Source organism: Primulina eburnea, chromosome 12 (assembly GCF_022965805.1).
Source record: "Primulina eburnea isolate SZY01 chromosome 12, ASM2296580v1, whole genome shotgun sequence".
Taxonomy (NCBI): domain Eukaryota; kingdom Viridiplantae; phylum Streptophyta; class Magnoliopsida; order Lamiales; family Gesneriaceae; genus Primulina; species Primulina eburnea.
This window is the reverse complement of record NC_133112.1, coordinates 11,958,291-11,972,122: the sequence shown is the minus strand read 5'-3', so window position 1 is coordinate 11,972,122 and position 13,832 is coordinate 11,958,291. Positions and strand designations below refer to the sequence as shown.

Below are 13,832 nucleotides of genomic sequence, written 5' to 3'. Positions count from 1 at the left end.
GAAAAATATTTCGTGATGGAAAGATTTTGGAAATTTTATCCGAACCCTGAAAAAGTTCCTCGATTCAATAAAATTTGCGTACCATTAAAATAAAATCTTGCGGGTTAAAAATACCCAATAAATTCCATTTTTTTAAAAATACCTTTAAAGACACCTTATATTAATTCATAAAATTTAATCATGTAATAAAATAATTTTCCTTAAAATTCTCCAGTCTTCGTTCCTCGTTCGAGAGTGAAATGCATCTAGAAATTCTAATGCATGAAATTTTAAAATTTCATGAATTAAATCTTATCATGAATGAATTATGAATAAAATGTATAAAAATAATTAAACACATAACTAAAAATAAAAAACCTAGATTGCATGCATTAAGGTTACATGAATTAAATTCCTGGACATTACAACTCTCCCCCTCTTAAACAAAATTTTTTTCTCGAAATTAAGAACATACTGAATAACTCTGGGTAGCGACTCCTCATCTCGGTCTCTGTCTTGGTCTCCCAAGTAGCCTCCTCCTGATAATGATTCAGCCACTTGACCTTGACCATCTGGATCACCTTGTTCCGGAGTCTCTTCTCCTGCCTGTCCAAAATCTGAGTGGGTCTCTCCTCAAAATATAAGTGTGACATCAGCTGAATAGGCTCATAATTAAGCACACGTGAAGGATTCGACTTGTACTTCCGTAGCATAGAGACGTGGACACGTTATGAACTGCCGCTAGATTCGGCGGTAAAGCATGCGAGTGTCCCAACTTTATCTAGGGTCTCGAATGATCCGATGAATCTAGGGCTGAGCTTTCCCTTCTTCCCGAACCTCATCACACCTTTCATCGGTGCGACCTTCACGAACACATGATCCCCTACTGCGAACTCAAGAGCTCGCCGCCTTTGATCATCATAACTCTTCTGGCGGCTCTGTGCAGTCCTCATCTTGTCTCTAATCTTGGCCACTAAATATGCTGTCTGTCTGAAAATATCGGGACCCAACTCTGCTCGCTCACCTACCTCATCCCAATAAACTGACGACCTACACTTCTTCCCGTACAGTGCCTCGTATGGAGCCATACCTATCGATGCCTGATAAATGTTGTTGTATGTGAACTCCACAAGAGGTAACTTTGGCTCCCAGCTGCCCTGGAAGTCGATCATGAAAGCTCAGAATAGGTCCTCTAGAATCTGAATCACCTTCTCTGACTGATCGTCTGTCTGAGAATGAAAAGAGGTACTGAACAGTAGCTTCGTACTCAAAGCCTGGTGAAGATTCTTCCAGAATGTAGACGTAAATCTCGTATCCCTGTCTGACACGATGGACAATGGAGTCCCATGCAGTCTGACTATCTCTCTGATGTACAGCTCTGTGTACTTATTCATGGTGAATGTCTCCTGATCGATAAAAAATGAGCTGACTTAGTTAGCCGATCAACAATCACCCAAATGGCATTGTATCCTCCAGTATTCCTCGGAAGCCCTGTCACGAAGTCCATAGTAATATTCTCCCATTCTCACTCGGGAATAAGGAGTGGTCTCAGCTTCCCTGCAGGTCTTTGATGCTCTACCTTAACCTGCTGATAAGTCAAACACTCGGAGAGAAAACGAATAATATCTCGCTTCATGCCCGGCCACCTGTAAAGAGTCTATAAATCCTTATACATCTTCATACTCCCTGGATGGATGGAGTACGAGGTGCTGTGGGCCTCGCTCAGGATATCTGCTCCAAGGGAATCACTGTCAGGAACCCATAGGCGGTCCCTATACCTGACTATGCCGTCCACAACTGTATAAAGTCTCTGGCCCTTAGTCTCGTCCCTCTGTCTCTACTTCTGTAACTGCTCATCAAAAGTCTGCCCAGTCCGGATTCTGTCTCTCAAAGTCGGCTGTACTGTCAGAGTAGCAAGATTCGGGGACTCGCCCCTGGCATAAACTGCAAACTCAAATCTCTAAATCTCAGCCTGTAGCGGTCTCTGCCATGACAGATGGACAATCACTGCGTGCTTTCTGCTCAGAGCGTCTGCAACTACATTAGCCTTACCCGGATGGTAGCTAATGTGACAATCGTAATCCTTCACCAACTCGAGCCATCTCCTTTGATGCATGTTCAGTTCCTTCTGTTTGAATAAGTACTTTAGGCTCTTATGATCCGTGAAAATTCTGCACTTCTCCCCATACAAATAGTGTCTCCAGATCTTCAGGGCAAATACCACTGCTGCTAACTCTAGGTCATGAGTCAGATAATTCTTCTCATGAACCTTCATCTGTCTAGATGCGTAGGCTATCATTCTGTCCTGCTGCATCAAAACCGCGCCCAAACCAAGCTTATATGAATCTGTATATACCACACACTCTCCCTGTCCTGATGGCATAGCTAGCACTGGCATCGTGGTCATGGCCTGCTTCAGTCTGTCAAAGCTCTCCTGACACTCAGGTCCCCAAATAAACTTGGCATTCTTCTTCGTTAAGCCGGTCATAGGTACCACAATAGAAGAGAAGCCCTGGATAAACTTCCGGTAATAACCTGCCAATCCCAAGAAACTGTGGATCTCTTCACGCTCTTCGAAAATGGCCAATCTCTTACTGCCTCTACCTTGCTGGGGTTGACCTCTATGCCATCCTGAGATACAATGTGGCCCAAGAATGCCACCCTGTCAAGCCAGAATTCACCCTTGCTGAACTTGGCATACAGTCGTCTATCCTGAAGAGTCTGCAATATTGTCCTTAGATGCTGACTGTTGTGGGGACCCGGACGCTAATCATCTTCTTAATCATCATTGGGACTAATTTAATCAATTAGAATAAATAGGGTCTAATTTTTTTTTTAAAATGCGGAAGGTAATGGAATCATTCTATTATACAAACCAGTATAATGATACAATCCTGTACAACATGCATCTAGTTCAAAACTAAGGTTCATTTACTACAATCAAGTAATAAAACCTATCTATATCCAAGTCTGGAATCACCACTCTAATCTCGATCTTTCTTCATCTCTGTGACCCTGAATCTGTCCCACATGTTGCCATGCACACATACAAACACGACAACAGCCGGATAACTCAGGTGAGAATAAAATCCCAGTATAAACAATGTATCAATGCAATCATATAAAACATATATAAGAGCATAATAAACATCATAAAATGTATCTAATCTGACTACATGAATCCATACAAATCTGTACCTAAATCAAGGACTTATTTCTAATCTAGGGATCCTGATCTAATTTAGACTTTGGCATGCTGTATCGAATGCCTACAATAGAAGTCGATCTACATCTAAGCTCATCGATACACCGTAAGTCTAGAGTCTTAGCAGTTCTGTCAAAGACTCGGCGGTTCTGCCCTAGCTAGGCTGATCTGCCCTAAACTCAAACTCTGGCTCTTCTATATTTCAATAAACTAAACATATCAATATGATAATTTGCAAATATCAATGTAATGAAATAAAGTATGTGATTTTGGGAAACTCGAGCCAAACCTCACTCGAGTTGTGCAATCCCAACTGAACATTAATTTATACCTTTCGTTCTTTTGCTCTGATACAATCGAAGTCTCGACTCAAAGTCTGTCAATGTTCACTCTGGCAATGACAATATCAATATTCTATTCAAATCAAAATATCTCTGTCTTAATAAATTTTGACGGTACAACCGTATAATTCTGCGATGCCGGTAATACCACACCAATATATACTAATTCTAATAACTTATAATCAACCACCGTACAAATCTGACATCACATCTCAGTCAATTTAACTCTGAAATTCATAACAATTCTATAACCAATCTGTTTCTTAATCTGTCTTCGATTATCTGATTCTGGACATAGCATAATTTCAAATCTTAACAAAACGTAACAAAACTTAAGTTCTGTTGTAGCTGTCGTTGCTAGGAACACGGTGTCGTACTCGGATTCAAGTTTGGACAAGCAGATCGTTCGTAAATCAAAATCTAAAATCGAAAGCAATTCCTCCCTCAAGTTTTCGTTTTTCCCCTTTCTTTCTGAAGAATCTCGGTTGTATATATATATATATATATATATATAAATATATATATTCATACAAGCACATGCAAATGGACGAGTGGCTCAATGTGCACACTGCACGTCTCGCGCATATGCGCGACCACCTTCCGCGCATATGCGCGAGACATTCTGTCTCGACGCGTCCCCAGCACGGCAGCTCGCGCATATGCGCGCACCTCTTCCGCGCATATGCGCGAGGAATTCTTCACAATTCTCGGGTACCCTCGCACATATGCACCGATACACGCAACGCATATGCGCGAGGGGTTCGGCCTATTCCGCGCATATGCGTTGCATCAAGTCGCGCATATGCGCGAGGCTCATTTCCTCACACATACCTCTTTTCATGTCGAATTAAAACCGTGTCCCGATTAGCCCTTTCATAATCGTCTCGATTAAAAATCAATAATCGTAATTTAACACGATATAAAATCTTGGGCATTGCATTTCTCCCCCCTAAGATACGATTTCGTCCCCGAAATCACAGGCAATCAATCGTATCAATAAGGAGTATATATACAAAAACTGTATAAAAATTTACATTATCAAAATAACTCTGGGAACTCTTGTCTCATATCTGATTCAGTTTCCCAGGTTGCTTCTTCAATGCCATGACGAGTCCATTGAATTTTCACAAGTGGAATGGTCTTTGTTCTGAGCTGTTTTTCTTTACGATCAATAATCTGAATCGGTTTTTCAACATAGCTCAACGTTTCATCTAGTTCGGCCTCGTCTGGTTGAATAGCATGTGAAGAATCAGGAAGATATTTCCTTAACAACGATACATGAAAGACATCATGTATCACGGATAATGAAGGCGGTAAGGCGAGTCGATAAGCACGATCTCCTATCTTCTCGAGAATCTCATAAGGCCCAATGTATCGTGGAGACAATTTCTTTTTCTTGCCAAATCTGACAACTCCTCTGAAAGGTGAAATTTTCAAGAATACTCGGTCTCCTGCCTCAAATACCAACGGTCTACGTCAAACATTGGCATATTTGGCCTGTCTATCTTGCGCTACCTTCATTTTCTTTTGAATTAGCTTCACTTTTTCTGTCATATCTCTGATCATTTCAGGTCCAATTTCAGGCACTTCAGAGATATCATCCCAATAGAGAGGGGATCGAAACTTCTTTCCGTACAACGCTTCGAATGGTGCCATCTCAATACTCGTCTGGTAGCTGTTGTTGTACGGAAATTCACAAAGCGGCAATGCATCTTGCCAATTAGTGCTAAAATCAAGCACTACTGCTCTCAGCATATCCTTCAGTGTCTGGATAGTCCGCTCTGACTGTCCGTCGGTCTGTGGATGATATGCGGTACTTAGATGAAATTTCGTACCGAGAGCCTGCTGCAAACTCTGCCAGAAGTGCGAAGTAAATCGAGGATCACGGTCTGATACAATTGACTTCGGCACTCCGTGCAATCTGACCACTTCTCTGACATAGATCTCTGCCATTTGGTCAAACCTGTATGTCATCTTGTACGAAATAAATCATGCGGATTTGGTCAATCTATCAATCACGACCCAAATTGCATCACAACCTTTGGAGGAACGCGGTAATTGTGTCACAAAATCCATGGAAATGTGATCTCATTTCCATTCAAGAATGGACAAACTCTGTAATAATCCTCCTGGTTTCTTTCTTTCTGCTTTCAGCTACTGGCAATTCAGGCATTTGGAGACAAATTCGGCAATATCAGTCTTCATTTGTTTCCACCAGAATTGTCTTTTCAAATCATTATACATCTTTCTGCCACCAGGATGAATACTGAATCGACTGTTGTGCGCTTCTGACAATATCTGTCGTCTTAAATCTGAAACATTCGGCACAACCAGACGATTATTCACATACAAGACATTATCACGTACCTGATACTCCGATCGATGCCCTGTTCTGACCAACGATACTGATTTCTGTACATTTTGATCAACTTTCTGAGCTGCCTTAATTCTTAAGATCAGCTCGGGTTCCACTTGTACCGTATAGAGTCTCAACGGTCTGTAATCTGTTTCAAATGCTAATCCAGACAAACAGCAATCTTCTATCAAATTTGAAACACCGATCGTCGACAAGGATAAAGAACATACCTTTCGACTTAGTGCATCAGCTGCTGCATTTGACTTTCTCGGATAGTATTTGATTTCACAATCAAAATCTTTAGGCAAATCAAGCCATCTTCGTTGCCTCATATTCAATTCAGATTGTGAAAACAGATATTTTAAACTCTTATGATCAGAATATACCTCAAACTTCTCACCGTAAAGATAGTGTCGCCATATCTTTAATGCAAAGACAATGACTACCAATTCAAGGTCATGAATTGGATAACAGGTCTCATGTGGTTTAAGCTGTCTTGAGGCATAAACAATAACATGCCATAGCTGCATCAGTACACATCCCAACCCTCTGTGAGAAGCGTCGCAATAAACCACAAAATCACCAGTACCGGATGGGATAGTCAACACTGGGGCACTGGTCAACCTCTTCTTCAACTCTAGAAAACTGGTCTCGCATTCTTCAGACCAAACAAATGGAGCATTCTTCTGCGTCAACTGAGTAATTGGTTTCGCAATACTCGAAAAATCTTTAATGAAACGACGGTAATATCCCGCTAAACCCATGAAACTGCGATTTCGGGCACTGACGTCGGTCTTGGCCAAGAAATCACGGCTTCCACTTTACTGGGATCCACTGATAACCCATCTCCGGATATAATATTCCCCAGAAATACTACCTGTCTCAACCAAAACTCGCATTTCGACAGTTTAGCATATAATTTCTCAGCCCTTAAAATTTTCAACACCGTTCTTAAATGCTTAGCATGCTCATTCATATTCTTTGAATAAATCAAAATATCATCGATGAAAATAATCACAAAATCATCGAGATATTTCTGGAATATACGGTTCATCAATCCCATAAACACAGCTGGAGCATTCGTCAAACCAAATGACATGAGAATAAATTCATAGTGTCCATACCTGGTTCTGAATGCTGTCTTTGAGATATCAGAATCTCTGACTCTCAGCTGATGATATCCCGATCTTGAATCAATTTTGTAATATACGGAAGAACCCTGCAACTGATCGAATAAATCATCAATACGAGGCAAAGGATATTTATTCTTTATCGTTGCCTTGTTCAGTTGCCGATAGTCGATGCAGAGTCTCATCAAACCGTCTTTCTTTCTTACAAACAGTACTGGAGCACCCCAAGGAGAAACATCCGGTCTGATGTACCCCTTGGCCAGTAAGTCTTCCAGCTGATCCTTTAATTCTTTCAATTCAACTGGTGCCATTCTGTACGGAGCTCTAGAAATCGGCACTGTACCTGGCATCAATTCAATGCTGAAGTCTATCTCTCGGACTGGAGGTAATCCCGGAATCTCATCTGGAAAGACGTCAGCAAATTCACGTACCACTGGCAAATCAGCCAGTGATGGACTCGACTTCAGTAAATCTACTGAATATACAAAGAATCCCTCTGCTCCTTTCTGTAACAATCGAGTCATATATAATATGGATATTAAAGGAATTCTCGATCTAGAACCCTTACCGTAAAATTTCAACTCTTCAGCCATATCTGGTCTGAATCTCACTATCTTGTGAAAACAATCAACTGTCGCTCTGTACTTGGTCAACATATCAATACCGATAATACAGTCAAAGTCAGACAACCCAAGTACGATGCAGTCTAATTCAATCTCATGCCCGTCATACTGTAGTACATAATGTTTAACAGAATTTACTGATATCAAACATGTCCCCAAAGGAGAAGAGACAGACACTACAGTAGCTAAAGACTCTACATGCAATGCATGACTTAATGCAAATCGTTCAGAAATAAATGTATGTGAAGCACCGGTATCAATCAATACATAAGCAGGGTAACCACATAAAGAACAGTTACCTGCCACAACGTCATCTGGTGTTTCCTAGGCCTGCTTCTCTGTCAAAGCGAATACTCTGGCCTGCTGTCTAGGAAGCTGGCTAACAGTATGGCTACCTCCTGACCTCTGCTGTGACTGAGATGGCGCTGGCTGGAATGTGTGAACAACAGCTGATCGTCTCTCAGTCTGTGCTGCTGATCCCGATGACTCGGCTCCCTGAGATATTTGGGAACCTCTTTGTGGACACACTTTAGCAAAGTGTCCCGGCTGTTTACAGATGTTTCAACTACCAGTCACTCCCTGGCATTGCTCAGTTGCATGTCTTCCTCCGCAAGTCCTACAATAAACTCCAGTGTAACTCTGGCTCTGTGTGGAACCACCGGAGCTAGAAGAGCTGCTGACCGATTTCTTAAATTGCTTTCCTTTGGCTTTCAAAAATTCCTTCTTCCCTCCACTGCTGCTGCCAATCTCAAATCTGGGAGGTGGTTGCTGTGGTCTCGGTTCTGGAGGCACAAATGAAGCCCCTTTCTGTCTCATCAGACCGGCTTCTGCTCCCTTAGTTCTGTTCAGGGCGTTAGTAAAATTATTCGATCGCCCTGTGTTCACCAATGTGAAAATCTCTGGATTCAATCCATTGATGCATTGGTCAGCAGTAGCTTCTTCGCTGTCAGCCACATGTGGAGAAAATTTCAACAAGGTGGAAAACTTAGACACGTACTCTTCTATGTTCATCTGTCCCTGCCTTAGATTGGCAAACTCCGCCCCCTTGTCCTTTCGGTATGACACTGGAAAGAATCGTTGATAAAATTCAGTTCTAAATACATTCCAGGTGATAGTCGTACCTCTATGCTCCAAAGCCCTCTTTATCGTAATCCACCAGTTCTTTGCAACATCGTGTAACTGGTGTCCAATCAATCAAATTCGCCGCTCATCTGTATACTCCAATGATTCAAACAACATTTCAATATCATCAAGCCAACTCTCGCACTCCACAGCGTTCTCTGTTCCTTTCAAAGTTGGCGGGTGAAATGACTGAAATCTTTTTAATAATGTTTCCATTGGAGTCGGTATTACATCCAATGGAGGATTTGATGTACTACCTTGTTCTGGTACTCGTCTCGGAGGCATATCTGATAATCAAATAGATTAGTAACAAATACCACAAGTCTGTTTCAATCCTCCTCTGATCATCTTACTGCTGATCTAGAATCGGTGCTGATCCAGTCTAAATAAAACATATTACTATATCAAATCAGATAAAGAAGTAACATGTATTAAAGCAGTAAGACATGCTAGCATTCAAAAGCAAGAAAGAAAACCTCAATCTACCCCGCTCACTAGTCTCTTCTATCTCAATCTAAAGGATCTATCGCTCTGATACCACCTGTTGTGGGGACCCTGATGCTAATCATCTTCTTAATCATCATTCGGACTAATTTAATCAATTAGAATAAACAGGGTCTAAATTATTTTTTTTAAAAATGCGGAAGGTAATGGAATTATTCTATTATACAAACCAGTATAATGATACAATCCTGTACAACATGCATCTAGTTCAAAACTAAGGTTCAATTACTACAATCAAGTAATAAAACATATCTATATCCAATTCCGGAATCACCACTCTAATCTCGATCTTTCTTCATCTATGTGACCCTGAATCTGTCCCACATGTTGGCATGCACACATACAAACACGATAACAGCCGGATAACTCAGGTGAGAATAAAATCCCAGTATAAACAATGTATCAATGCAATCATATAAAACATATATAAGAGCATAATAAACATCATAAAATGTATCTAATCTGACTACATGAATCAATACAAATATGTACATAAATCAAGGACTTATTTCTAATCTAGGGATCCCGATCTAATTTAGACTTTGGCATGCTATATCGAATGTCTACAATAGAAGTCGATCTACATCTAAGCTCATCGATACACCGTAAGTCTAGAGTCTTAGCGGTTCTGTCAAAGACTCGGCGGTTCTGCCCTAGCTAGGCAGATCTGCCCTAGACACAAACTCTAGCTCTGCTATATTTCAATAAACTAAACATATCAATATGATAATTTGCAAATATCAATGCAATGAAATAAAGTATGTGATTTAGGGAAACTCGAGCCAAACCTCACTCGAGTTGTGCAATCCCAACTAAACATTAATTTATACCTTTCGTTCTGTCGCTCTGATACAATCGAAGTCTCGACTCAAAGTCTGTCAATGTTCACTCTGGCAATGACAATATCAATATTCTATTCAAATCAAGATATCTCTGTCTTATTAAATTCTGACGGTACAACCGTATAATTCTGCGATACCGGTGATACCACACCAGTATATACTAATTCTAATAACTTATAATCAACCACCGTACAAATCTGACATCACATCTCAGTCAATTTAACTCTGAAATTCATAACAATTCCATAACCAATCTGTTTCTTAATCTGACTTCCATTCTATGATGTCTACTACGTCAAGAACACCATATTTGAATCATATCTGATTCTGGACATAGCATAATTTCAAATCTTAACAAAACGTAACAAAACTTACGTCCTGTTGTAGCTGTCGTTGCTAGGAACACTGTGTCGTACTCGGATTCAAGTTTGGACAAGCGGATCGTTCGTAAAAAAAATCTAAAATCGAAAGCAATTCCTCCCTCAAGTTTTCGTTTTTCCCCTTTCTTTCTGAAGAATCTCGGTTGTATATATATATATATATATATTCATACAAGCACATGTAAATGGACGAGTGGCTCAATGTGCACACTGCACGTCTCGCGCATATGCGCGACCACCTTCCACGCATATGCGCGAAACATTCTGTCTCGGCGCGTCCCCAGCATGGCAGCTCGCGCATATGCGCGTACCTCTTCCGCGCATATGCGCGAGGAATTCTTCACAACTCTCGGGTACCCTCGCGCATATGTGCCGATACACGCCGCGCATATGCGCGAGGGGTTCTGCCTATTCCGCGCATATGCGCCAGTCGCGCATATGCGCGAGGCTCATTTCCTCGCACATACCTCTTTTCATGTCGAATTCAAACCGTGTCCCGATTAGCCCTTTCATAATCGTCTCGATTAAAAATCAAAAATCGTAATTTAACACGATATGAAATCTTGGGCATTACAACTTTGCTCCTCCCTGCTCTTCGAGTAGATCAGAATATCGTCGATGAAGACTATTCTGAACTGATCCAAAAATGGCTGAAACACGCGATTCATGAGATCCATGAAGATCGTGGGCACGTTCGTCAAACCGAAGGGCATCACCAAGAACTCATAGTAAAAGTATCGCATCCGGAAGGCCGTCTTATACACATCTGTCTCCCTCACTTTTAGCTGATGATAATAGGATCAGAGGTCTATCTTGGAGAACACTGAAGCTCCTTGGAGCTGATCAAATAAGTCCTCGATCCTCGACAGCGGATATTTATTCTTGACTGTGACCCTGTTCAGCTCTCTATAATCAATACACAGTCGCATGCTGCCATCCTTCTTCTTAATAAATAGAACTGGCGCGACCCATGGGGAAAAACTCGGGCAAATGAAACCCTTATCCAGAAGATCTTGAATCTGATCCTTGAGCTCTTTCATCTCTACAAGCGCTAATCGGTAGGGTGCCTTAGATATCGGCACTGTCCATGGCATGAGCTCAGTAGAGAAGTCCACCTCTCTGTCTAGTGGAATGCCTGAAACATTGTCAGAGAACACGCTGGAGAACTCGTTGACCACATCTACATCCTCTGCCTGACTAGCTCCGTCACTGATACAATGCTGGCTAAGAATTCCCGGCAGCCTCTCCTAATAAGCTTCCTCGTACACATGCAGGAGATGATGTGCGGGAACTGCTGATGGCTAGCTACCTAAAAAACAAACGGTTTCACACTGAAGGGCCTGACAAATACTGACCTTTGGAGAAAAATCTATGACTGCTCCATGAGAAGAGAGCCAGTCCATGTCCAAGATGATATCAAACTCTTGCAACGGTAGTACTATCAGATCTGCCTGTACTGCCTTCTTTTGCAATCTAAGCTCCAATCTCTTCACTATTTGGAAAGTGAACATCTGATCCCCGGATGGGATCGATACTCTGAAATCCAAATCCATGTCTACTGGTATGATTCCTAGTCGCTTCACAAAAGATTCGGATATAAACGAATGCGTAGCCCCTGAATCTATCAATGCATGTGTGGCTACACCTGCAATTTATATCCTCCTTGCGACAAAACATACCATCAAATCTAGTACTGTTGAGCTTAAGGAATTCCTTATTGGCAACTACCCCAAAATCCTCGGAAAAAAATCACTGAATTAACCCAATTACCATTCCAAAAAAAACCGGAATTAACCTCAGAAAAATCGAAAATTGAAAATTATCCCTTAAATTTTGAAAATTGCATATTGGTCCTTCAATTATCTATTATTTCAATTTGGTTCCTATAATTCCTCGGATCAAACAATTTAATTCTTAATCCCAACCAGGTAGAAAATTCATCCTAAATCTTTCTAAGTTATAAATCCCACAATTAAGTCCTCATACAATCATAAAATCTATGCAATTGTACAGTAAATTAAAATATTAAACCAAAAGGGTTACCAGCAATCAATGTCGAGTCTGGTGCTGCCTCCGCCACCTTGGTATGCATCACATATGCCCTGCCGGTAGTGGAGCCCTTGCTCTTAAGGCAGTTCGCTGCTTTGTGGCCCTCCTAGCCACAAACGAAACACCTGTAGGTCCCCCATAAGCACTTGCCGATATGTAATTTGCTGCACTGCGGGCAAGGCTGCCTGTCATATGTCTTAGGCTCCCCTAGTGCCTGAGGAGGTCTCTGCTGGACCTGTTGTCTCGACGGCCCAGTAAATTGTTTCTTCTTCGGCTGGGAACTGGACTGAGCTTGATGCCGCTTCCGCTGCATCTCAAAATCTATATCCCCAGAGCCTGCTCCGCCTGAAAATCACAGGCGGTGGCCTCATCGTAACCTACCGGCCTCATCAACATGACATCTGGCGGAGTATGGCTCTCAATCCATCCAAAAAGTGCCGCAGCTTCTGATCGGCATCCCTCGCTATCATGGGCACAAAGTGGCAGCCCCTGTCGAACTTGCGGATGAACTCCGCCAAAGATGAATCCCCCTGGCGGAGACTCATAAACACTCTCGTTAGGCGGCCCATGACGTCTGTTGGAAAGTACTTCCCATAGAATAACTCCTTGAACCTAGCCCAGGTAAGGGTGGTCAAAGTCCACAGCATGCGCAGCTCCCTCCCACCAAAAGGACGCATCTTCCCTCAGCGTATAGATAGAGAACTTGGCCCGGTCGCCATCCCTCATCTGTAGATAATCCAAATAAAGCTCTAGAGATCGGATCCATCCCTTGACGAAGAACGTATCTGTGGTACCCCCGAACTCCTTCGGCTTGAGCCTACAGAACTGCTAAAAATTATCAGTCTGCTGGCGAGGCGTCTGCTGGGCATGCTCCATGAGCCTCGCTATTCGCTCAAGTACTCGGGTAGCGGGGTCCCCTGGTGGTGGTGGTGGAGGCCCCCTGCCACCCTCAGGGATATCATCCACTCTGACCATTCTGGGCTCGCGTCTGGGAGACATATATGAATATAGTCCAATTAAAAACGTAACACATCATGCAATTAATATAGTTTTGAGAATACTGAACCTTAAATCGTAAAAACAGTTAAACATGAGCAGTAAATCATCATAAAGCATAGATCATGAAATCATGCAGGTGATAACAGTAAATCATTTAGAACATTTAAATCGTAAAAGTTTACAGACTTGAGGCGTTGAAGACTGAGATGCAGAAGCTGGCGACGGCAGAAACCCTATACATGACCATTGCTCTGATACCAACTGAAACGTCTACCGTTTTAAAGGTGCGGAAATATTTTTAT

General features: G+C 41.9%; 1 protein-coding gene across 1 annotated transcript; it reads right to left on the bottom strand.

The window, feature by feature from the left end:
* Nucleotides 1-707: 707 nt before the first annotated feature.
* On the bottom strand, nucleotides 708-12,844 carry LOC140806663 (uncharacterized). The gene is made up of 7 exons (XM_073163214.1): nucleotides 12,746-12,844; nucleotides 12,526-12,637; nucleotides 11,838-12,127; nucleotides 11,480-11,729; nucleotides 2,201-2,610; nucleotides 1,188-1,385; nucleotides 708-1,136 (listed from the first exon to the last, which is right to left on the bottom strand). Exons 1-7 carry the CDS (start codon nucleotides 12,842-12,844, stop codon nucleotides 708-710), a joined length of 1,788 nt encoding a protein of 595 aa, XP_073019315.1.
* Between the last annotated feature and the right edge of the window lie 988 nt (nucleotides 12,845-13,832).

What these genes read in the sequence shown, in the direction of transcription:
- LOC140806663 (XM_073163214.1), bottom strand. Translation starts at nt 12,844, where the DNA reads ATGCAGCGGAAGCGGCATCAAGCTCAGTCCAGTTCCCAGCCGAAGAAG. An exon ending in ACCTAGAGTTAGCAGCAGTG is followed by an intron (nt 1,386 to 2,200) that starts GTATTTGCCCTG and finishes TTTATCGATCAG; the next exon opens with GAGACATTCACCATGAATAA. An exon ending in CAGACGATCAGTCAGAGAAG is followed by an intron (nt 1,137 to 1,187) that starts GTGATTCAGATT and finishes ATCGACTTCCAG; the next exon opens with GGCAGCTGGGAGCCAAAGTT.